We start from the raw sequence: 26367 nt of genomic DNA, 5'->3' as shown, positions 1-26367 counted from the left end.
CTCCCAGGTGTGTGCCAAGTTGAAGGGCAACATGATGCAAGCTGGCACCATAATGGTGGGCTACCAGCCTGACGACCGTCGCCCCAACTTCTTCCGAAACATCATATCATCCGCTGCCGTCACCGAGAAGGATGTAGACTTTCTGCTCTCGGAGATGGACCGTCTGGGCCAAGATATCGTTGTGGATTAAATTGATTGATTCGGGCGCGGTGCGAGGACGTTCTTCTTTTTAAAATTTTTGTTCTTTTTTTAATTTAAATCAGGCACTACTGTTTAAAAAATTACTAGTGTTCGTTTTAATCAAACACGTTCCATTTGACTTGCCAATTTTTTTTTTTTTTTTGGTATTTACCTAAAGCAGGCGCGTTATTTATAAAAAGTCCGTTACGTTACGTCCGTTGCACGGATTTGAAACTTTGTTTTTTTTTTTTTAATAATGTTATTATAGAGGCATAATAATATTTCATATGTAATACATGAGAGACAGACAGATTATTTCAGAATATTTCCTTATTTGTGCTTACAAAGTTAGCGCATTTCATTTTCTTGTAGGAAAAGATATTTTAGTTTATTACTTATGTTTTGTTTTTAGCAATATGGTGTCTCGATCATATCATCATTAATGCATACACTTTTCGTTAATGTTTTAATGCAAGAATACTCAAACTCGACTATAGTATAAATACTTACGTAAACATTAGTCTTTAGCCATTAAAAGTATTCGATTTTTTAAAGTCACCCGCCCTTGCACCGCATTTCGTATCGGAAAAAAAGGTAGTTTTTCTTAGTCTATAAAATCTCTGTTTCACGTAAACATGTCTAGAAAAATGTATGTATGGAATTGAATTATGAGTATGTTCAGAATTTTTGTCTTGACATAAAGATGTATCTTAACTGTCCGAGCGAATGATATTCAATGTAATAGTAGATTAATATTTCGTGTCTAGTTAAAGGAACATGGAAATATTTTTTAATCAATTTAACTGTTCCCGTCGATAATCGAGTTAATCAGTGTTGTTATAATCGATATTCATCTGTCATTAGTGTTGCTAAATTAAATCGACTTCCCATTAATCGACTGACTCGATTGTTGTATAATCTATGTATAATTAAACAACGATTAATAAATGTATTTGATGGTCCAGTTATACTTGTCTTCCCGTTTGTAAAACAAAATATATATTATTTTTAGTTTCGGTCGCTTAAATAAAGATATTTGATCGATTTTCTATAAGAAAATCAAGAAACCGTCTTGGAATATATAATTATTTATTTATATAATGTATACAAAATAATATATTATATCTGCGTTGTTGTTATTCTATATTAATGACAATGAAAATATATTTTCTGTAAACGTGTAGGGCTTTAGCTACTTCTAAGAAAACATAAATTTAACTAAATTATATAAATGTTATTAATCTATGTCAAACATAAGTATATTCCAATATACGTACATAAATAAATACTTAGTTCAACGATTTATATTATTAACTGTTAAAAAATCCTCTTTTTATTAAAAAAAGGAGAAAAGTAGATATATATATCAAAAAAGTTCGTAATTCTCTCCCCGCATCGATGTTATGTTTACCGGATCCTACAATTTAGGCATTTACAACGCAAGAGTGAATAGGCATTATTTGAGCTCGCGTGTCACCCTAGATCTCATCTCAGCTTCCCATCAAGCACTCACATTAATAATAAAAAAATCACATTTTTTTGTAGAATGCCTTTATTTAAGTATATTAAATGGAGTCATCAAGCTGGATAGAAGACACTGAGTAAAAAGCTTTGATTCTAAAGACATTTATATAATAGATATAAATTAATAATTGTGTCCTTTTAATAACGATGTTAATTAAACATGTTTAAGTCGTAATAAAGACTACACTGACAAATGTCTTACCGAAAAACGAATAGAATAATTATATTATACTTAATAAAAATAATTAGGTAGTTAAGTGACATTTCTTGTAAGTTTTCGTGTAAGTATTTTTATTTGTCAAATAACTGCTAGGTAAATGACTATTTGAAAATCGAAATAGTTTAATTTTAAAAAATTATAGTTTTATTTTTCCTTTTTATTTAAAGTAGTTTTACGGCAAACGCCTAAATTGGATAGAGTCTATAAGTAGTTTTAATTAGTGAATATTAAGTATACATATAAATCATTATATACAACACATATCTCCCGTTTTGCCAATTAATAATACTTTAGTAATATTGGCTTACTTCATTATTTTTTTTACATTAACATCGACTTTTTTATCTGTTGGAATAGGGTGTTCTAAATTTAAACAACATAATATAAAATTTTTCTTTTGTTTCTGAATTTCCTTCATGTGGAAAAAATAAATTATTTTTATCTAGTTACCACTGATTTCAAAAAATAACCAAACATCACATAGACACCCTTTAAAAATTAATTTTAAGATAAAAGTGTTATTGTGTATCGCGCAATAACTAGCTATTCATATAAAGCTCACATTCGCCGATAGTATATGATATTAGATAAACAATATTAAATAAGGTACCTAATATAAGAAAATTATTCATTACCAAAATTGTTTGAAACACCATTTTTTATCAAGTTGGAACTTTATAGAAGGTTTTTACGAAGTGTGTGGCGGATATTTTTCTGTGTTTTATTGACGAAGCATGTTGCAGATTTTATTTGTATGTAATTTTTTAAAGTTTAAGTTTACTTAATTTCAACTTGATAAAAAATATAGTTACTATACTTTTATAATTACTTAAATTTTTGTGTTTTTTAGGCTAATAATATGCGTGCTTTTAGTTTAGTTTTTTTTGTGATTTAATGTGGTTATTTTTTTTTACCTAACTCATAAAATCAATTTTGTTTGCTTTGTTTCGTCAAATATGTATGTTTTTACTAATTTTAATTTGGAAATAGTTTTCATATATTCTCGGCTAAGACTATGTACATATAATAAAGAAAACTGTGACGATGACAATAGAAAGAGTAGGATAGTGTGAGGAGGCACATAATATTACGTGCGGAGTCGTTTAATGTGTATGTCTGCTTGTGATGTTTTGTGATATCGTTTCAATTTTTGCTTAGCGAAAATTTTGCTACAGCTAGCGCCATCTAGCAGGGAATAGACGTATTTCGTTTAAATTAGCGCCTAGCGATGCATAGAAATCGAATGGATTATAATAAATATATATTTTTTTGGAATATGAAATGAAAACTGTCAGTCAAATTATGAATTATTAAATGTAAATATGCGTAGTGCGTGTAACGTCAAGCGTCTGTTTAGTGATGTGTTTAAAGTTGTTGCCATTCCGCGAAATCTATGTCGTGTAGCTGAAAAGATGGCAGCACTTGTTTCGAACAAATAAATGTTGAAAAAAAAATCGTGTTCTTCCAATTTTGTGTGTAGAAATTGATGTGAATAAAAGAAAATATATTTTCAATGTCATACATACAATTATTATGTATATTATAAATTACGAATGTCTTCCAAAAGTCTTCCTTTGCACATGTGACATTCTGTGAAAAATAAAATATTATTTTTAAAATGTCTACGTACGAAATAAAAATATTAATTTTAGAATAGTGCGTTAGAATTTCGAACGTTTTAGTATTTAGAAGCAATATACCTACCGTTCAATTTTTGATCACTTATAACGCGAGTTAGTCTACCCTACTATTGTTGCTATATGTAAAAACCTGTATAACCAATAAATGGTATTGTTGTTAGTTTGTTGGTGTTTCATTTCTCTTTAGTGCGTGTTAATGGTACGTTACAATTTTACAAAAGATTTTAAAAAATGCTAAATGGTATTGAGCACAAATTAAACATTTTATGGTAAAATACATAAAATTTTTTTGAAAAAAAAAAGAAACAATTAGCCCTGCAATCGCGCTTATTCGCGAACACAGAGTTCAAACATATGTAAACTACTTATTTTTCCCCCTTTAGTATATTTGCCTTAAGCTGTAAAATTTTCGAGCCAGTAAACGGTCGAAACGAAGATCAGAACACTTCACACGTGAAGACTTATTAAAATATGGACTTCATACAGGTAAGATCTTCAGTCAAAATCAAGTTTATATCAGTTTATGACCACAGTTGACCAAATAATGCAGAACATAACCTAAAATAGTGTTATTATTTTCAGGATAATCCACAAAATCCTTCATTTTTCCTTTAAACTCGCACCACCATAGCGTAGAAGGTATTTTTGGTCTTAAATCTGCAACAATATTAAAAATTGGCGCTTTTTGCCTCTATTGGCAATGTATACCTTAGTTGTACCAGTAGCGCCATCTTCACTGAGCTTTGCGTAATCGACATAGCAAGAGGCGGCAAAGCTTTTGTGTACCTATCATACAGTGCTGTACTCTGGCGGGATAAATGTGCAGTAATACTCCCTATTACGGCGGTACCTACCGCCGTAATAGGCCACGCCGTAACCAGATTCGTCTCACACACCTAGGTGTCAGTTGTTGGCCAGTTTCATCCCAGTTTGGTGCAAACAGTCTTGTAGCTGAGTTTGCAGTTTACACCGACTTTTTAGGAAGGAACTAGGGAAATACTGGGCGTAAACATATGCTCTATGCTCGCAACTTTCGGTTTTTTTCTTCTTTGTGTCTAGCAAGTAACAGCGCGATATTTTTTGTGAAAATAGATCGTACAATTTGATTTATTCGCCACGAGATGGCGCTACAAGTATCGGTAATAAAGTAGACATGAAAATCGTGGTATTTTTTTTATTTATAAAATGTTCTATTATATAAAAATATGTGTACCTACATACATATTTTTCTATTTAAATAATACTTTTTATTAACGTTACGTACCTACTTACAATATTATTCATAACAACTTAAATTTACAATGACATTGTGACAAAAAAAAAACATTTTTAACAATATTTTACCAGGTTCAGGATCGACTGCCAACGAGGGACTTTTTACTCTTGAACGGTTTACTGCAAGGACATTACTTTTTTTACGCACGCGTTGAATGCAGTAACAGTAGTAAGTTGACAAAAAAGCTTGGCGTAAATGTCACTTTTGTAAAAAGACGTTGTTTTTAAAATAAAAACGTTATCTCTAGTTTTAAAAGTTCATTTTGTTGTTTGAAATAAATAATCTCGAAGAAATTTAACGTGAGAAGCAAGAGTACGGTAGGTAGTAAAAAAGTTATTTAATAATTTGTGATCTTTTTTTTAAGTTTGAGTATACCTGCGCAAAAGCCTGTAATAGGCAACCAGGCACGTATTTCTCTCCAATTTCCAAAATGTCGTCTAGAAATTGCTTACAGCGATAAGGTCGCCTAATGCAAATTATAGTATACAGATGTAATTATGTATATATTCTCCTTTTTATGTGCAATTCTTGTATAACAGAATACAAATAATAAAGATCAGCAAAAATAAAACTATTTACAACAATCAGATTTTACATAAATAATATTTTTAGTGCATAGTTATTATTATTGCATTGTGATTAAAAAAAACTCTAAATTCTACATTCCTCATCAACATCAGCCATTTAAACGCCCCACTACTGGGGCACAGACTATGGATAAGGTGTATGGGCCATGGCCCACCGCGCGGGCACACAGCGAATTGGCGGGTTTTAACGACTTCAAATACAACCGGGACCAACAGCTTTACATGCCCCCGAAGCACGGAGCAGCTCAAGATTGGTCATTTTTGGTCACCCATCCAATGACCAACTATTGTGAGAGTGACTTAATCGCCACTATTGCAAACCGAGGCACCACACCGCTAACCGCTACGCCGCCATACAGTTCATGCTGTAGTCCACATTCAAATTAAAACTAAATTCTTTTGCAATGTTTAACTGCCGCATTCTTGTTTTATCAACTTTTTCTTGCCTCTTTTCGCTGGTATCATGACTTTACTTTTCCATTCCTCCATTCCAAGACTGTTTTCCACTTGTATAATCTGTCCAGTTTCTGAATTAATGGGAAAGACTCCTTCCGGTGTGATTTTCTTCTTCGAAGTGTCCGTACCATGCCTACGTTTCATGTGTTTGTTATAATTAGACCAATTTGTAAACTCCATACCGCATTGCTGACACGAATACGGCTTAGCTCCAGTATGCTGCCGTTCATGGTTCTTCAAGATCTGCTTATAACGGAAAGCTTTATTGCAATACTGACATATATAAGGCATTGAATCTGTATGCACGATTTTATGGGCATTCAATTGATACTGCAATCGAAAACAACGTCCACATTGTTCACATGAAAATGGTTTTATACCAGAATGCATTTCCACATGTCTCCGCAACATATTTGGGTATAAAAACGACTTATTACATATCCTACACACATGTGGTTTAACTTTATCATGTGACATGATATGAGAAGTAAGCGTACCTTTATTGTAAAACATTTTGCCGCACCTCTCACAAGTGTAATTCCGTTTCCTATCAATTTTGTGCAATTTCATATGGTCTCGTAGACTGTTTGGATTTTTGTAAACCTTTTTGCATAACGAACAAGTTAAATCCTCAACTGTGATTGGAGTTCCGGGCTTCCGTCGAGGCTTCCGCTTGGATTTGATGGAGCCATATTCCTGTAGATGTGATTTTAGAGCATCTTCGTTTTTGAGGATTTCTCCGCAAAGAGGACATGGTATTTGTGACTTCTGTATATGTTGCTTCAGGTGAGGGCCGATTGATTCTCTGTCCAGCATGGCGTTGCAGTAGTAACAGTAGTTTCTGAAATTATTTTTTAACAATTATATAAATTAAAAAAAATAGACAACTGAATTTACGAAATATATAGTTTACAATTAGTTTTTAAATTGTAGATACAATTTGTAGATACAATTTGTACTTATTATTTTAGGCATTATAAATGATAGGGACTGTATCAGTAATGAAAATCCATGTTTTGCTATAACATAGACAACAAAACAGAATGAATTACCTTAGAGTCTTTCTATGTTTCCTAACATGTTTGATGAAAGAAGTGAAGTTATCTTTCCTGGCTATCTTACAATCAATGCACAGGAACACAGAACATTTCCCATGCACGGCCTTAGCATGCAACCTCAAAGTTTCCATATCTAAGAACTCTATGTCACATAAGGCACACATCCATGGATAGTCCTTCCATGTTTTAATTTCTGTTTTACCTAAATCCGACAAGTCTTTTGCATAAATTTCCACATTTGAATTCATTGGTAGACTGCAAATTGCAGCCTCTATGATGTCGTGGACGTCCAACGTTTGGCCACATTGTCCTGGAGTGGTTAAAATGTCAGAAAAGTTAGCTTGGTCCGTGTATTCCTCCTTTGGTTCATTTTTTACTTCTACAGTGGTTTCTAACATACAGTGACCAGTTTTTGGAGAAATGTTCTCCTCTTTAACAGCCTCGTCAGTGTCTTGGGACAAGAAATCTTCGAATCCTGGCATACGATCGTCATCGTCGAAATCATTGAATTTCTCGACATTTCTAGAAAATAAACACGATAATGTGTCTTGCGCTCTCTTTACTCTGTCGAGGAAGTCGTAAGCTTTATTTAGAGAGTCATAGCAGATGAAACATACGGTTTTTGGAAGCGTATTATCGCAATTCACAGCGACATACTGTGCGTTCAAAAATGACAACTTTAACAAGATTTCCTGGTATCTCTTATCGTCTTCTCGCAAATCGTGCAATTTTTCTGGACTCTTGGGTTCTGCGCAAAAACGGCAATATGTATTCAGTAAATTTTCCATAATTATTTCATATAATATCACATTTTCGCACTCCGAAAACAAGAAAATAACAAGCAAGCACTGAAGCAAAGCAAGAACAGTTTGACAATTTTGACATTGACTTTGCGGTACCATGGAATTAGCTACGAAATACTTACATACTAAATCCATGGTAGTAACTTACTTTCAAACAGGCAGAAGTCAGGTCACGGGCCTCGGCTGGCAATTGGCAACACTGCTCCTCTGATTGAATGTGGATTGACATGACATGACATTAACATGGAAGTGGATTGTTTTGTGAAGTCTGAAAATCTTTTATTTACGTGGTTTTCGTATACACAATGAGTAAATCAGAACCTGGCTTTTGCCGACTATGCGCCGACTTGAAAGCTCACTCCAAATTGGTAAACTTGAGCATAGAAGACGAAAAACGACGTGATGTATTAGACCAACTAGCTAAAGTCAACATTGCTATGGATCTAACTGAGGAATTACTGCCCAAAACAGTTTGTTTTGTTTGTATCAATGCTTTACAGAAGGCTTACGATTTCGTTTCTGGCGTAGAGCAGGCCCAAACTGTATTACACGACATAGTTTTAGTTCAACACATCAAAAAAGAGGCGTCTGTTTCAGACAATGACAATTTTGATTATGACGCCCCTGACGATATGAAATACGATGACACGACTATCAAATCTGAACCTGAGAAGAGCCAGATAGATTTAAAACAAGAATCTTCAGATAACACCGATTATATAGGCAAATGTTCGAAGAAACGACAGAGGAAGACAGACAAAAGCAGTAAACGTACTAGCCTGGATAGTTTGCCTTTAGCACAGCTAAGATTGACGTGGGAAGACTACAGCTGGACATGTTCCTACTGTGGTACACAGTTCCAGACTATTGAAGAGTTAAAACTACATTCGGTACAATACCATAATAGTTGCAATGCATATCGTTGTACAGATTGTAATATTAGAAAATTAAGATTAGACAGCTTCTTAGTACATGTACAGAGACACAGGAAATTCCTGAAATTGTCTTGTTATAAATGCTTCGCAAAGTTTCCGTCACCGCATCAGGTTAATTTGCATAAAACAATGCACATTTCATCCGAATTTTGGTGTAAAGGTTGTAATGGTATATTTGAGAGTTCCGAAGAAATGGAAGAACATATGAACACATTTTACAAAGATCACAAAACTAGAGGAGTTCCATCCTTGCCACTTGATGACAACCTGACATGTATATTATGTAAAAAGACATTTAAACATAAAGGTAGCTTAAATACACACTTGTTGATTCATACTGAAAGAAAACGGGACCATACCTGTGAGAAATGCGGAAAATGCTTCCTCAATAAGCAGAATTTAGCAGGCCATATGATTTTACACGAAGACACAAGACCTCATCAGTGTGAGATTTGCAAAGCAAGCTTTAAAACTGCAAGTCAGTTACGTAATCATGTTGGAGTACATGACAGTCACAAACCGTTTGCTTGCGATCAATGCGGGCGTTGTTTTCGGCTACAAAAGCAGCTATCATCACATCAGATCATTCATACAGATTTGCTACCTTATGTGTGCTCTTATTGCAATAAAGGATTCCGTTTCAAGACCATTTTGAACCAACACATTCGTCAACACACAGGTGTCAAACCGTACTCATGCGAGTTATGTCAACGTGACTTTACCAATTGGCCTAATTATAATAAACATATGAAGAGACGCCACGGAATGGATATGGCTAAGAAAAAGCATACTCCAGAAGGTGTATATCCTATAAATCCGAGTACAGGAGAGATAATAGTTTATCCAGAGACAAATAGTACATTGGAATGGAAGAAAAAAATGATGATGCAAAGAAGACCCGGGCGACCGAAAGTAAAGGCAGATGAAACAAGTATTACTGAACCTGAAGATATGGAGAAACAAGAAGATGTCAAAGAACAAATTGCTAGTTGATTGATTTATTTAATAAGATAATGTCAAAGTTTAATAAGATAATGAAAAGTCTTTTTGGCTATGAGCAGATATTTTATGTTGTGTGACTATATCACCAATGAAAATTTAAAGATTATTACTCTATACTAGCTAAACTGCTTTCAAGAACTTTGCTCTTATACTGGGATAAAAAATTCCAGGTTTTATTTTACCCTAATTTAAAATATTATATCATACAAGATTTCATAGAAGCATATAAATAATAAATCACTAATTTAACCATCAGAAATTTTATATTTTTTTACTTTTTATAATAGCGACGTAACATATTTATATTAACTCTATACATAGGTATTTAGGTAAAACAATCACATTTTTCAAAATAATTATAGTTTTTATCAACATACAGAAACTATACTATAACTATACAAGTATATATTTGTATTATTTCGCCATTTTTGGTGTGTTAATATATGTGTAGAACCCTATAAGTAGACCCGTAATACATCCTGATCCTCCCTCATGTTCATAATAAAAATTTATATCTATTTTTAGTTGGAATATTTTTGTTCCCATCTCAGTACAATATCTTCCATTGACAAAAAGACACAAAAAATAAATAGGTCTTAACTTTTTTATGTATAAATATAAATTATTATACTTCTTGTAACACCTTTTTTTTACCTTTATACTACATTATATGTTAGTGATAATTAAATGTTTATTGTTTACTGTTGTAATATTGTTGATAAAATAGGATTATTTAGCTTGTTAGTTTATAATAAACAACACGTATTGAAACAATACACGACATCAAGTATGCCGAGGGCGGGGGCCTAGTTACCTGTAGCACAGGTCCTTAGGGACCAATTTCAGGAACTAGGCTCTTCACGAGAATACAATGTCAGTATCATATAAGTATATCCCAATAAGTGTTAATTAGTTTGTAAGGACATTTTTTTTGTGAAGAGTAAATAAACGTTTTTTATTATTATTATTATTATTATGTTTTTATCACTTTAAGCTCTCAGCCGAGGCTGGCATTCTAATGATAGACACGGGCCATGACCAAGTGGCTATCATTTTTAGGGTAGATTAAGGGGGTCAGTCCGTGTGTGTGTAGTTGGTATTTATGTTGTAGGTGTCAGTGTCTGTAGAGTCCATAAACTTCCTAACTATTCGACAGGTATTAAGAATTGCTGCTTTCTGCATATTAATATATGTAAGGGGTTTGAGATTGAGTAGCTTGAGGGAATTATGCAAATGCTTGGGAATGACACCAGTTGTGGACAATACAATGGGAACTATGAAAACTTTATCTTGATTCCATATCCTATATATTTCATCTTTTAGGTCTGTGTATTTGTGAATTTTTTCTGTAATAGTTTTTGTGAGATTATGCGTATTCGGTACTGCTATGTCTATAAGGTATGTAGTTTTATTTAGTTTATCTTGTAGTACAATGTCAGGTCTGTTATAGTGTATGGTTCTATCGGTAAGGATGCTTCGATCATAATATAGTTTATGTGTATTGTTTTCTAGGACTGGCTTTGGTAAGTACTCATAGTAGGGTGTAGGCTTGTTTGTAGTTTGTAAAAGGTTATGTTTATGAGCAAGTTTTTGGTGTATGATGTTTGCAACTTGGTTGTGCCTGTGGGTGTAATCTGTTTGAGTAAGGTGAGGGCATGCTCCAGTTATGTGTTGTATGGTTTCTGAATGTATGTGGCATTTTCGGCATTTATCATCTCTAATATGTGCGTCCTTTATTATATATTTTTGGTAGTTTTTGGTGTTTATTACCTGATCTTGTATTGCAATTAAGAATCCTTCTGTTTCAGCAAATAGGGTGCCAACTTGTAACCATTTGTTTGAAGCCTCTAGGTCTATATGGGATTGTTGGAGGTCGTTTGGATGTCTACCGTGGAGTACTTTCCTTTTCCATTCGTCTATATTTTCATCCTCATAGTCGGTTCTACAGGGTTCTGTTTCTGTCTGTCTGTCAGTTAGGTTTAGTGGTGTGTACATTTTGTCGTTATTAATGATTGCACTGTGTATTTGGTTATGTTCGGCTTTTCTACTAAAGAATGTTTTAAGAGTTGTAATTTGCTTTTTCCAGAGAGCTTGAATATTAATAAGTCCACGACCACCGTTTTTCCTTTTTATGACCATGCGTTCTATTGCTGACTTTGGGTGTAAATAATTATATTTCGTTAGGATAGTTCTAGTCATACGTTCTATTGTGATTATATTAGTTTTAGACCATTTTATAACTCCGAAAGAGTAAGTAAGGATAGGGATGCAAAAAGTGTTTATGGCTTTAATCATGTTTTTTCCTGTAAGCTGGCTTTTTGTTACTTTAATAATTCTTCTTCTGTACTCATTTTGTAGGGATCTTTTTATTTCACTATGATCTAGACCTCTTGATTGCACGTATCCCAAATATTTATAAACTTCATTGGGTTCCATTGCTGCTATTGACTCTGTCTCACTTATTGCATACCCCCCGGGTTGGGTTTTACCTTTAATTATATGTAATGTACGACATTTGTCAAGTCCGAATTTCATATTAATATCGTTGCTAAATTTTGCTGTGGTTTCTATTAATTTATCAATGTCTTTTTTTGTTTTAGCGTAAAGTTTAATATCATCCATATAAATTAAGTGATCAATATTAGTTTCTGTATTGTCATGTTTAAGAGAGTATCCAACACGGAGACCATTCAACAAATGAGACAGTGGATTAAGGGCAAGACAAAACCATAAGGGACTCAGTGAGTCCCCTTGATATATGCCTTTTTTGATGGTTATCTCCCTGCTTGTGACTTTAGAGTTTTGCGTGGTTAGACAAAGTGAAGTTTTCCAGTTCGGCATTATATTCTGTAAAAATAAAACTATTTTTGGGTCAATTTTATATATATTTAGGACACGTAGTAGCCAAGAGTGTGGGACACTATCAAAAGCTTTTTGATAGTCTATATACGCACAATGTAGGTTCCTTCTTTTTGCAGCAGCATGTTTATGAATTGTAGAGTCAATTATAAGTTGCTCTTTGCATCCCATGTGCCCTTTTCTACACCCTTTCTGTTCTTCAGATAAGATATTATTTTGTTCTAAGTGTGCATTGATCCTTGATGAGATAACTGATGTTAATATTTTATAGATAGTAGGAAGACAGGTTATAGGTCTATATTTTGATGGTTGTTTAGTGTGAGATCCTTTCGGTAACATGTATGTAATACCTTTTGTAACAAATTGGGGTATATTTTCCATACCTTGAAATATATTTGTAAAGGTTTTCGCTATTGGCCTATGCAAAACATGTAATTTTTTATACCAGAAGTTATGAATTTTATCGACACCAGGTGCTTTCCAGTTGTGTAAATGAACAGTGTTCTCTTTGATATCGCTTTCTGTAATGTCTCCGAGGCGCATTTCTTCTATTGTTTCCCATCTTCCTTCTTCTTTTATCATCCATTCCGCTTCCTTGTGTTGTGATTCCGTTTCCCAAATACCAGCCCAAAAGTTTTCTAACTCTTCTGTTGAAGGGATTTCTGTGCTACCATTGTTATCTTGCGAATTATTTTCTGCTTGTAGTTTCCTATAAAAATTCTTTTCATTTGTTGTGAACAATTTGTTATCATTTTTTCTTTTCAAAGATTTATTGTACCTTGCTAATCTTTTGGATTTGAGAGCTAATTTTTGCTTTAATGTATCTAAGTATTCTTCCGGTTTTTCGTTATTTTTATCATATTTGCTGTGGACCCTAAGCTTCTGAAATATTTCTTCTACTTTTTGTACTAATTTTCTAGATCTGTTATTATTGATATATTGAGTAACTCTACCTATGTCTGCTCTAATAGATTCTATATCCTTTTCCAACCTTACTTTCCACGATGGCTTTTTAATCTGTTTAATGTGTCTATGTACTCTTTCTTCAGTATCATTATTAATTTTAAATCCTAGTTCTTGAGATATTACGTACGCAGTGCAGTACACTAATGTGTGAATATCACTTAATTCTACTTCGTTTGATAAAAATCGGTTCAGTATATGTTCATTAAACAGGTTAAGTAACTGACTTAGTTTCTTGCTATATCTTAATTTTGGTAATTTTGGTCTGACTGTAGGATCTATACCTCTATATAGTAATAATGTGGTTTGTAACTTTTCGTACATTTGCTGGACAATAGGATCAGTGTTAATTTCGAGCTCATAGTCCAGGCATTCAACCTCGTTTTCAAGAAGAATATTAATATTTTCTGTCTGTGTAGACATGTTAGATGGTTGCGTGACTTGTGTAGGAACGTCTTCAGAGTTACCACGGTTAGCATTGGTATTATGTATGTGTGTTTGTAATACAGGGGCGTTTCTTGATGAAAGTGTGTGTATGGATAAAGGCACGATAGATGATGGTATATTAGGAGTATCTGTAGTATCATCTCTGTGTATTGTATGTATGGTAGAGTTGTTTTCATTATTTGATTCAATTTCTAATTTTGTTTGGACTTCTTTTTTCAGTTCGTTCAAAAAGCTTTCGGATAAGTATTTGTTCTTTATTATGGCCCTTCTTTGATCAGATATTCTTTGTTCTGACACGTTAATATCTGGATACCTGGCTAAGAAATGTTCATGTAGTTTTTTCCTGTAAATTGTCATGTCTGTCTCTAATTTTGTGATGTAGTAGTAAGTTCGCATGATAAAAATGTTAACTTCTGAGCTCCAACTCATGCGCACTCTTGGTTTCCCAGTTTTGGTGGACACGGGTAAAAGGGAGTTTTCCCCCCGCGCAACATCCAAAGCAGGAGGTTCCTGAACTAAATGATCACTAGGATCTTCATCCACAGAAGCTAGACTTGGGGTGTATGATATTGTACTAGGACTAAAAGGTTCTGTTATATCGGAAAGATTGGGTGAGATACTTCTATATATGTTGTATGTTCGTCTAGTACTTCTCCTAACAGAATTTACTTGTTCAGATATATTGTGAAAATTCTGTGGTTGATTGGGGTTTGATTGATCTACAACAGCTTGAGACTGGGTAGATAAGTTTTTATTTCTTTCGTTCTCCATGTGGTTCCCACGAGCAGCAAGGGATTGGAAGTCCACCACGGCAGAGCCCCGCATACCATGGCAAGGGTAATTGAAACTGGAGGTCCCCCGGTATCCAGAGTTCGCATACTTAGGACTATGCTCTCCCATAGCCATGCAGCCCTCGGCATATGCTGTTCTACCTTGGCTTGGATTGGTTTGGGACCGTTAGTTGAGGAAGAGGACTGTTAAATCCCCTCCCCGTAAGCCCCCCTCCCACGTCAAGGTGGCCCCTTAGGGGGGTTATTATTATTATTATTATTATTATTTATATGTATATTTTTCTCCTCTTGAGAGAGGGTAATATAAGCAACTAACGCGGGCCTTAGCCAAGCGATAGGAGCAATAATCTAAATAGAAAACCCAGCAGAAACACTGGAAGAAGATAGAAATTTTCTGGTGATCCGGCAAGTATTAAGAATGGTGGCTTTCTGTAAAAGATAAACTATATATATCGGAATATTTAATGTTTTCAGGCTTTGTGAAAGTGATTTCGGTATTACCCCTGTTGATGATAAAACTATCGGTACTATATGGACTGTATGTGCTCTCCATTGTGCTTTAAGTTCTATGGCAAGTTCCTGGTATTTGCTTAATTTATCTGAAATAGATTTTTGTATATTATGTGAGTTTGGGATGGCTATATCAATAAGATATACTGTTTCTGATTCTTTGTCGTGTATTGTGATGTCTGGTCTATTGTAGTAAATGGTTCGGTCTGTTAAGATGGTTCTATCCCAATAGAGTTTATGCTGTCGATTCTCGAATACGGTCTGTGGCTTGTATTTATAATATGGAGTCATTTCTTTGATAAAGTTGTATTTTTTAGCAAGATGTTGGTGTATTATGGCAGCAACCTGATCATGGCGGTGTTTATAATCTGTTTGAGCAAGTGCTGAACAGGCTCCTGTAATGTGCTGTATAGTTTCGGTTGTACTATTGCAATGTCTACATAAATCAGTGGGTTGTTGTGTGTCTTTTATTATATATTTAATGTAATTCCGGGTAGCTATTGTTTCATCCTGAATAGCAACCATGAAGCCCTCGGTTTCAGGGAAAAGTTCACCTTTCCGAAGCCACTCGTTCGACTTGTCCTTGTCGACGTGTGATTGGCTCAGGTAGGATCGGTGTCTCCCGTGTAAGGCTTTAGCTGACCATGCTGCTATTTTGTCTTTGCTATCTGTCAATTGTTCATTAGATTGCTTTTGTAAGTCATAAAGATTTAGGGGTGTCAGTTTTTGGTCTGTTTTGGTTATGTGTTTATGTAAGGCTGAGTGTGTGGATTTATTATGGAAATATTGACGCAATGTATGTATTTGTCGATTATGTAAATTCTGAATATCTATCAACCCTCTTCCTCCTTCGTGGCGTGGTAATGTGAGACGCTGTACGCAGGATTTTGGGTGATGCTTCCTATATTTAGTGAGGTGTGTGTTTATTGTGCGCTGTAGATTTTTTAAATCTGTTTGTGACCATTGGATGATACCGAAAGAATAAGTGAGGATAGGGATAGCGTAGGTATTTATAGCCTTTATTGTATTTTTAGAGTTCAAATGAGTTTTTAAAATAGCGTTAAGTCGTTGTTTAAATTTGGTAATAAGTTCTAATTTTGTTTCTTTTTGATTTATTTGTCTAGCCTGTTTAAATCCTAAGTATTTATATGTATCTTGTTCTTCCATAGATTCAATCGGTTCACCAGTTTGAAGCATATAACTATTATTGTGCATTTTGCCCTTCACAATTGACAAAACTTTACACTTATCTATCCCGAACCGCATCTTAATATCATGTGAGAACTCTTGTGTTATATCAGCAAGGTGGAACAAATCATTTTTACTATTGGCTATCAATTTAATATCGTCCATATACAATAGATGAGACAAGACAAAATGGGTGCTTTCATTGTTAATTTTAAAACCTATTTTACTGATATTTAATAAACTGGATAGTGGGTTGATAGCTAAACAGAACCATAAAGGGCTAAGGGCATCTCCTTGAAAGATGCCCCGCTGGATCCGAATCGGTTCAGTAGTTATTGACTGGCTATTTTGTTTAATAGTTAAAACAGTTTCCCATTTTTGCATAGCAGTTTCCAGAAAGGATATTAAGGTAGGATCTATTTTGTATAGTTGCAGTACATATTTTAACCAACTATGTGGCACAGAATCAAACGCTTTTTGATAATCTACGAACATTGAGTATATGTTTGTTTTATTTTTGGTGGCTTTGTTCATAATGACTGCATCTATGGTAAGTTGCTCCTTGCATCCCTGGCTATTTTTCCTGCATCCCTTTTGTTGTTCAGCCATTACGTCATTTTCGGATAAGTGTACGTATATAATTTCGCTAATGCATGCTGTAAGTATCTTATATATAGTTTGGAGACAGGTGATGGGTCTATACTTAGCAGGGTTTTTCGGGTCATTTTTATCTTTTGGAAGCATATAAGTTATGCCTTGGGTGATGTAGGCTGGCATAGTGTGAGGTGATGATATAAATGTGTTAATGTGATTGTGAATGTATGGGTGTGTACAAGTGAACTTTTTGTACCAATAATTATGAATATTATCGGTTCCGGGGGATTTCCAGTTATGAGTCCTTTCTATGACTTTAAGGAAGGTTTCTGCTGATATATGTTCAAATTGCATCCTTGGTGTGTCGGTTATTTCATTGATTTTCTGTATCCATTTGGCGTTGTCATTGTGATTGGTCGGATTTTCCCATATGTCGGCCCAAAACTGTCGTAGTGACTCAGGTGTAGGTGTGTCGGTTTGCTGATTTTGGGTTTGTTGTGATGATAGAGTTCGGTAAAAAGATTTTTCATTGTTCTTAAATTGTTTGTTTTGGTTTTTCCTATCTGTGCAAGTTGTATATCTTCTTAGTCTATTGGCAGCTATATTAAGTTTCTGTTTCAAAGTATCCAAAAAATGCTCTAACTGTGTATTTATATTCTCGTGTTGAGTATGTACAGAATATTTCAATTTTATGGCCTCTACGGTTCTAACTATTTGACTACGTCTATTGCCATTAATGTACTGGGTCAATTTACCAATGTCTGCTCTTAATTTATCAATTTTGTTCTCTAATCTCTTCTGCCATGAGGGTTTTTGAATTTCTGTTCTGGTTTGTCTAATAATATTTATTTTTGTACCATTACAGGTAGCTGCGGTGTATGCTGCTGTGTATATTATTGTTTGTAATTCTGTAAAATCAATTTCTGTATTTAAGTATTTGGGGAGGATATTTTTGTTAATGAAGCTTACTATTAGTGCAAATTTTTTTGATGTTCTTTGTCTTGGAATAAACGGACGAGAGGTTGGGTCTGTGTCTTTAAATTGGTCTTTTATTTCTTCAAAACGCTCTGTTATGGCTTGTTGAAATGATGGATGTAGTGTACTTGTGGACATATTCAGGATAGATGTAGGATTTGGGTATGATTGGTTGGTATCTTCGGTTTCAGTAAATATGGGTGTATCTTGTGATTGGTCAATTGTGTTAGGTGATTCTTTGAAATGATTATTATGACGGTTTTGTATTTGTAGTTTTTCTTCTATTTCTCTTTTTATTTCCAGTAATCTAAGTTCAGAAACCATTTTATTATTAACTATTGCTCTTCGTTGGTCTGAAAGTCTTTGCTCTGTAATGTGAGTTAGATTTGGGTATTCTTTAAAAAATTTAGCGTGTAGTTTCTTTCTGTGTGCGGTCATATTTGTCTCTATTTCGGTTACTTCGTAATAAATTCTGATAATTGATTCATTAATTTCGTTTGACCATTTCATTCGGTTACCTGACATGTCTATTTGTGTCGATGGAATAGGTTGTTGATGTAAAGTAATAGCAACTTCATTTCTGATGTCATTCAGTTTAGTCTGACTAAGCATGTGATTATTGACTATGGCTCGACGTTGATCTCCGACCCTTTGTCTTGATACATCCATTTCTGGAAATTGCTCTCTAAATTTCTGGTGAAGGCTTGCAAGGTAGCCACGGGTATTATGTTCTAGATTTGTGAGAATTAAGTAAGTGCGCCAAATAAATTCATTCATGTCTTGGGTCCAAATTTTTCGCGCGCGGTTTACATCAGAAGTGGGTACTGGATTAGTGGCGGATGCCCCCTGCACAACATCTTCTGACATTGGAGAAACAGTTGATGCTCGTGAAACTATTCCTGTTTGGAATGAGTATGGCGATGAGCTGGGTGAAGGGAAGAGACTATTGGATGATGATGATGGTGAATGAGGAATGATATGATCGGCTGTAGTCCTTTGTTCGAGGGGAGCCCGCCTGCTCAGCCCCCCGTCGCCGATGGTTCGCATACTGTGGCACTCAGCACCGGCTCCAAGTGCGCCCCGGCGACCCCCGGGAAGCGACCGTAAATTATATCTACTATTATTACTTTTCATTTCACTTCTGGAGGGGTTTTGGGACCGTTGGTTTGGGAAAGGTTGAGTCAAGGTGTTAGTGACATAATTGAAATAATATCCAGTACCAAGTTTCCCGTAAGCCCCCCCACCACGTCAAGGTGGCCCCACGGGGGGGTTATTATTATATTATTGTTATTGTAACTTTGTTGTAGTGCCTGTTTACAGCTTTAGCTAGTTTTGCTGGTCAACAGCCCACTATCTAATATTCATTCAATAGAATACCTATAGTCGAAGCTTAGCAAAAGTATCGATTGCTCAAAATTAGTAGAATATACTATGAAGATATAGGTAATTCTGAGCCAGTAATCACAAGAACTTTTTGATGCAAGGTATACCTAGTTATAGGTATTTAGACCGCGCCATAAATTAATATTTTTCAGCGTGCAAAGAGAAGTTGTGCTGCTATATAGATGAAAGGGTTAGTAATTGAACAGCACATCAACTTACCCTGCATGAACCTCTATGGCGCGGTAATAGCGGCGAGTTTGCAATAAATTTGGGTAGGTTGAGGTGCTGTTGACTGTACTATGGAAGAAAATGTTTTTGAGAGTACCTACTGGTTCCAGTATTAAAATAATAATAATATTAATATAATAATAATACCTTCATGGATTATACCCCCATTCTGAACAACTTATGTACCTACTTTCGTAGTTTATCTACTGTCAGAATAATCCTCTTTTGTGTAACGATCACCTTTTTTGATACCAATTTCACGGTAACCGCTTAACTTGTGGGTTGTAGACTCGAACGCGTAGTCTTTAGGCACTTCACTTGTCGTTACAAAATGTAAAAAAAATTGTAAAAAATCTAACAAATGTTATAAATATGATAAGTACCTGCTATCTGTGTGTAAGGTAGCGTCGAACGACATGCAAGGAAGTTAAATAAAATGAATGTGAATAAATGTATTTAAGTACATGTTTTATTTATAAACCAACAAAGCCAAACATCTAGGCGATACGCTTTCATTGAATATTTTCTTAAATCTACAATTTGCTATACCACTTTCGCATAAATACGTCAATCTGTCGTACAAAATAAAGTTTTCTATTACGACTTGCAAATAGTTTTGTAACTTCACAAATATGGCGGCTTTTTTAAATGTCACATCTTCATAGTGTTCCCGCCATATTGTCCTAATTTCTTCCAAATTAAAATTTACTATGTCTTCGCTGTTTCCATTGGGTATTAGTGTGAATCCTGTGGTGACCGCGTCCTGTATATAAGAATCAAAATCATTATTTATTTTTTTAATTCTAACCGCTTTTCTTTTGTTTCTCCTTAATTTGCAGTCATCTGAAAATAACCAAGAAAATATAAGGTAACTATGGATGAAAGTAAAATAGTTTTATAATACTTTAAAATAATAATAAAATACAGGTTCAACTTACGTTTATAAGCATATACTTGTAGTACAGCTCGCGCTAATAAATTGAACACCAGGTCTTTCAAACTGCCATTTAAATCTGGTGGGTGCGCGCCTAACCTCAAAAAAGGAACTCCCAAGTAGACAAAACCATTTCTTCCTCCAACAATCCTTTTCAAACATTGGCTCAGCGGAAAGTTTTTAAATCTACCATTTTCTACCATCATCAGATGATAGCAACATGGTATCAAAACCATAGATTTAGCGGCGGCCATCTTTGAAAATATATTCATGGCGGTTACAGTCAAATCTGCGCAAGCATGTAGGCCGGTTATGCAGAATTTGCGCGTTTTTGGAAATTTCTCCTCTAAATATTCTTGTATTTTTGTATGTGAATCTTCATTTATTGTGTGTTTCATATATTTTACACTATCTGTTGAGTCTGTGTGGTATTTTCTCTGTCTTTTCTTAGCACCTACGTAATGGCTACTATTGCTTTCTATTCCTAGGATTTTGTAACTCGATTTCTGATGAAGGAGTTGATCCAAATATCCCTGTAATGAAAAATAATGTGTAATTGCGGTATTTGAATACAGTCCGCGTCACATAATAAGCCACGAAGATAACTAACATGAAATTAATAGGTACTCAATCGGAGTACCTACTATTCCCATAGATCTTGACCACATCCCATAGGTACAAATTGATACTTATAATATTGATAGTTATCACCACAGATATAAGAACATTACATTAATGTTCTTATATCTATTGTTACCACATAGGTTCCTCGGCCCTCGGGACTTCTTTTGTGGCGCAAAACTATAAACACGTATCGATTTATGCAAATGGTACACCTACCAGTCCAGCTCCAAAGTCTACTATCGTGTCACAGCCCGCATCTTCACAAACATCTATTATTTCTCTCGTCAAATAAGTTATTTCGTGTCTCTTTTTCTCACTGAGTGGCGCGTCTACAATCTCTTCACCACTACTCTCAAATTCGTCGTATTTTACTGCAATTTTTGAGTATTTGTCAAAGAAAATCTTCAAAAAATCGTCATCATCTTCGGTTATTTTATACTCGTCATTTAAAATGTCTTTGTTTTCAATATTTTGAACGGTGATTTGGTCGAGTAAACCATTTACGAGAACATCAGTGTTAGGAAAATTATATAGAAATTGATATTTTTCAAAGAAATCTGCGCATTCTTCAAAATATTCTTCAGTCGTCATGTTTGGCGGTAGAGACATCTGGGAAGCAGAAAATATTTTTTTTATGTGGGGGGCTACTATGAAATATAACCAAAATACGTACGTCTATGAATCCACATGTCGTCTTTTTTTTACATGATGCTTACACGATAATGCATTGGGTTGTGGATGTTAGTAACGTGCTTCGTGTTTATATGTTTCGTGGTAGGCCTTCTGAGCCAAAAATTTATACCGCGGCGGGGCAGGCAAGATGTAGGTAGTCGCTAAATAAAACAGTAAATGAGATAAAAGTTATAGTTTTTATTAACAATCTTGACGGTCGACATCAAATAAATAAAGCTTTATTGCAAAGAACATTTAAACGGGCTAGGCCCCGCGCATTGGCGTGACTACGGTGGGGGGAAATATGAATTATTTCCCTTCTATTAACATTTCAAGATTTGTGACAGTCGCTTACGACGTATTATGCGCATTGGGCAGGTGAAACTACTACTACTGGCTACTTTCCTCCATAAAGTATCTTTTCTCGCGGAACGTCACTCTTACTATCGAAACCGCAGTTATTAGCACAATAAAAAATTTGACCTAAATAGTATACAGTTGTAACACGCGACGCCCCACCATAGTTACGCCACTGACCGCAAAATTTGTATACATCTCAGATGGATATAAATATACATATATGAATTGTACTTGACTGAGTACATCCTATGTTAAACTTCTTTACATACCCTACTTTTTACTTCTTCCTAGATTTTTAAAACATCTAATAATATAACATTTTGTTTTGGCCGGAAACGTTATTCTAGCCAGGCAAAAACTTTTACTAAATACATTTTCGAGTGTTATTGACTGAAGAAAAAAGATAGTGCCAAACGCGATTCAAAAATATTTCCCACTGCTATAGCACTAGCACTACCCGCTTTTTTTTGCCAAAAAAACAAATCTTTGTCTTAAGATTTTAAAGCTACGTTCCGTATCACAGAATCTATTGCTGCGGTCCACTGATCCTCGTCCATACTTCATTTCCTTTCTTCAAGGCATCCAAATCAATATCTCCGATCACGCATTTGCCCGCCCATTTTTCTGGAGCTAAGTACTTCACACAGACATCAAGCAAATCCTCTTTCTTTACACCTAAAACCCTTTCTCTTTGAGTCTTCCAAATATCGTACGATAGTCCATACAAGAATAGATCTATTCCTTTCATGTATTCAGCTATAGGTTGATCCATTTGTTGCAAGATCGACAGTTTGGCTTCGAAAAGATTTTGATCGTCGATTATGCTTTTGTTATTGATCAGCCAGCCAGAAGCTTTATCATAGGTATCTAGAGTTAATTTTGTGTTCGGATCTCTGTACGAATAAAAGTTGAAATTTCCGTCAAGGGATAGCGAAGCGCCGCCACCGTATGCTCCATTTTGCTCCCTAACTATTGGATGGAGGTACTTGGAAGTCAATAGGCGTGAAAGTACCCGCAATTTAGCATAATCTGGGTCTGTGTACGGTACTGTAGGTATCACCTTTGCGCAGAAATTAACTGGTATATTCATAGCGATTTGCAGACCGCGATTCTCTTTAGGCATAGCCTTGCAGTCGGTCCAATTTATGCGATTAACATCATGACCCTCTTCTTCACACAAGGCCTTGCAAAATGTCTCCACTTCCTTGTCTATAACCTTATTTGTATTACAGAAATGGAATGCGGCGCGTAAGTTGCTGCCTTTGAAGACTTTCTGGGCGATTTTGTCAACGACACTTTGGATTTCTGTTATATCAGTCTTTTGAATTGTCTGCATATTGATCACGTGATGCAGACCTAGAAGGTTCTCTTTGCATTCGTCAACGGACGATATAAGAGACCTGGCAGCTTGCATAGCGTACGTGTGACCGCTATCGATTACTCCGTTCGTAAGGGAGGAACAATAGTTCGTCAAAAGCATCGACATTCTTTCACTGTTCTCAAAATTCGGCTTGTCAAAGATCTGGCGCCAAATATCCAACATTTTCGGCAGATTTTCGTCAAGGCAGTGACTGTCGATGACTATGCCTTGTTCATAAGCATCTTTCTCGTCAATGTGGTGAGTTATGTGCGTCAGTACTGTCAAGCCTGAGGTAGACTTGCTGACGTATTTGTCGAAGTCCCTATAATTATATTTCTTCGTATCGAATTTCCCCAAAATGTAGTTGAAGAATGGAAGTAAAGGTCTTTGGGTATCGTCAAGGCATTCAGTGCCAAGAACTCCCTTGAAATAAGTAACGCCATTTGTATTAGCTTCACACATTTGTAAAGGAATAGTTCCAGATACTGTATGTTTTAGAGGTGGGGCAGTTTTGTTAAGAGTGACCTCTTCTAACTTAAGGCACGGCAATACGTCTAAATTCTCCTGTTTCTTCTGAGCTTTGGATAGCTCTATGCCTTCAACATATATTCTTTCTTTGTCTTCTACTTTTAAAGCCTTTGTCTTAGATTTGAGGAGTTTTGATTCAGCATCGTTGAAAATATCATCGAATTTCGGATCAGGTCTCATTGTCATAGTCAATTTGTGATTATTCAAAATGAAGTACTTTTCGATCGCATCTTTGATATATGCTGGGTTCATCAAATCTTTTTTTAATTTTGAAAGCAGTTCATTAACTTTTAGAGCTCCCAAAACTGGTCCATTATGATTCCAGAGTGACATCAAATTGAACAATACATTTAGACCGAATTTAGGTGACTGGTGTTTGATTGACAGCTCAAATCCATGCAAAACACTTTCAATATGATCTTTCTCAAAACCTTTTTCGTAAAGCTCCTCAATTGTTTGTTTATAAATCTTCTCAACCATCTCAAATTTATTCACTTCCACATCCTTCAATCCAACTACAAATAATGTGTCTCTGATTTGGTTATCATAACCAGTCAGACCATTGTAACCTCCAGAAATGTTTTTCTCTATCAAACTTTTATAAAATGCCGAATTTGGGCCTATTATCATAAGTTCAGCTAAAGCTGTCAACATGAAAGTCTCATAGATATCTGTAATATCTGACATGACAAGGCCTATAGCTATTTGGTTCTGTTTTTCAATAGGACCCCCGTACTGGTCAACACGGCAAACCAATTCAGAAGTTTTTGGTATCTTCCATCTTTCCTGTTTTGTTACTATAGTATTTTTTGGATCCAAATATGTGTACTTGCTTAAATATGCCTCATTAACAAACTTCAGATTAGCTTCTAGAGGGAAATTTCCGTATGAATAGATTCTAGCGTTACTAGGGTGGTAATGTGTTGCATGGAATTTCTTTAAATGCTCATGTGTTAATTCTGGAATGTGCAATGGGTCTCCACCGGAGACATATCCGTAAGTGCCTTGAGGTAGAATTGTGTTAATAAACTTTTGTCCGAAAAGAGAATTAGTTTCTGAAAATGCTCCCTTCATTTCATTATAAACAACTCCCTTGAACATTAAATCGGACTTTTTATCTTCTAATTTTGCATGCTCCAACCTCCAACCTTCTTGAAGGAAGTCCATCCTAGCCAGGTTAGGTTTGAAAACAGCATCTAAATATACTTTCTGAAGGTTTCTATAATCTATTTCATTCTGTGACGAAAATGGATAGAATGTATAATCGGGCCCTGTCAAAGCATTCATAAAGGTAGCTAATGATCTATTCAGCATTTTGAAAAATGGATCACGGACTGGATATTTTTCTGAACCACATAGTACTGTGTGTTCTAGGATATGAGGAGTGCCCATGGAGTCCAACGGTGTTGTGCGGAAACCTACAGAAAACACATTGTTAGGATCGTCTCGTTCTAAATGCAGATACTCTGTCTTAGTCTTTTCGTGAGTCAAAAAGTAAGCAGTCATGTTGTACTCTTTTATGAATTCAACATCGGAACAAAGGAAGCCATGGAGAACTTTTCCTTGCTGAACAGGTTTGCTGAGGACTTCTTTCTTTTTTAAAATCCCATTGCTGTAAGGATTAATATTTTGAGATGTGATTTTGGCTCTGAAGTTCCTCCAGCCGTGATTGGGGAGTCTTGCGTACATTTTTCAGTTTAGTTTCCACACTTATCCTGCAAGGACACATAGCACTCACTGTTTTAAAAATTCTCACTATAATATACAGGGGCATAATTATGGAATCAAATAAAATCAAACGAAAAAAGATCTACATGTTTGTTATGCTATATTAGAATATTTAGAAATCCAATTCATCTTAAAATGTAGGGTAGACAAAGGCTGTCAAAAAATCAATGAGATAATTTGTACTTTTAACCTTGCCGGTCCTACCACCCAACCAACAGGATTAAAGACTTCAATATGTAATATTACGAAAAATATGGTTAGATCATGTAAATTGAATAAAAATATATTTTATATTACACTGAAACAAATGACAATTATGATGCAATTTTACTTACGTTTAAGATGTTGAATCTAAAAATCGTTAGAACATAAACGTTTTTAACAACTCCTGGAGTACAATATTTCGAATTATAATAAATACTGCTCGGGCATTATTATTTATATTAAAATAAAATAACCTCGCAGATGTTTGCGGGTAGCGGCACGGGAAATTGACATATATGTTTCGTTTGACATTGATAATTTTCACAGTTCGATTCATA

General features: G+C 35.0%; 5 protein-coding genes across 6 annotated transcripts in view; 2 read left to right on the top strand and 3 right to left on the bottom strand.

Moving 5' to 3' along the window:
* The window catches only part of Gad1 (Glutamic acid decarboxylase 1), a 41546-nt gene extending 40004 nt beyond the window's left edge, over window positions 1-1542 (top strand). For both annotated transcript variants that reach the window (XM_053765751.2, XM_053765750.2), the window contains one exon: window positions 8-1542. In XM_053765751.2, coding sequence (XP_053621726.1) covers window positions 8-190 — 183 coding nt within the window. In that variant the 3' untranslated portion in view covers window positions 191-1542. The remainder of the gene's footprint in view (window positions 1-7) is intronic.
* Window positions 1543-4724: 3182 nt separating this feature from the next.
* LOC128681516 (gastrula zinc finger protein XlCGF26.1-like) lies at window positions 4725-7812 on the bottom strand. Its single transcript, XM_053765482.2, has 2 exons — window positions 6936-7812; window positions 4725-6724 (listed from the first exon to the last, which is right to left on the bottom strand). The coding sequence occupies exons 1-2, from the start codon at window positions 7727-7729 to the stop codon at window positions 5836-5838; spliced, it is 1683 nt and encodes a 560-aa protein (XP_053621457.1). The 5' UTR covers window positions 7730-7812; the 3' UTR covers window positions 4725-5835.
* Window positions 7813-7950: 138 nt separating this feature from the next.
* LOC128681517 (zinc finger protein 253-like) lies at window positions 7951-9910 on the top strand. The gene has a single exon (XM_053765483.1). It carries the CDS (start codon window positions 8050-8052, stop codon window positions 9670-9672), a length of 1623 nt encoding a protein of 540 aa, XP_053621458.1. The 5' UTR covers window positions 7951-8049; the 3' UTR covers window positions 9673-9910.
* Window positions 9911-10755: 845 nt separating this feature from the next.
* Window positions 10756-14850, bottom strand: LOC135309980 (uncharacterized). Its single transcript, XM_064436859.1, has one exon. It carries the CDS (start codon window positions 14848-14850, stop codon window positions 10756-10758), a length of 4095 nt encoding a protein of 1364 aa, XP_064292929.1.
* Window positions 14851-22027: 7177 nt separating this feature from the next.
* Window positions 22028-26335, bottom strand: LOC128681467 (uncharacterized protein). Its single transcript, XM_053765374.1, has 2 exons — window positions 26161-26335; window positions 22028-25812 (listed from the first exon to the last, which is right to left on the bottom strand). Exon 2 carries the CDS (start codon window positions 25784-25786, stop codon window positions 22736-22738), a length of 3051 nt encoding a protein of 1016 aa, XP_053621349.1. The 5' UTR covers window positions 25787-25812; window positions 26161-26335; the 3' UTR covers window positions 22028-22735.
* Window positions 26336-26367: the final 32 nt, after the last annotated feature.

This window comes from Plodia interpunctella, chromosome 27, assembly GCF_027563975.2.
Source record: "Plodia interpunctella isolate USDA-ARS_2022_Savannah chromosome 27, ilPloInte3.2, whole genome shotgun sequence".
Classification (NCBI taxonomy): Eukaryota; Metazoa; Arthropoda; class Insecta; order Lepidoptera; family Pyralidae; genus Plodia; species Plodia interpunctella.
The sequence above is the reverse complement of the archived record's forward strand: the minus strand, read 5'-3'. Positions and strand labels throughout refer to the sequence as shown.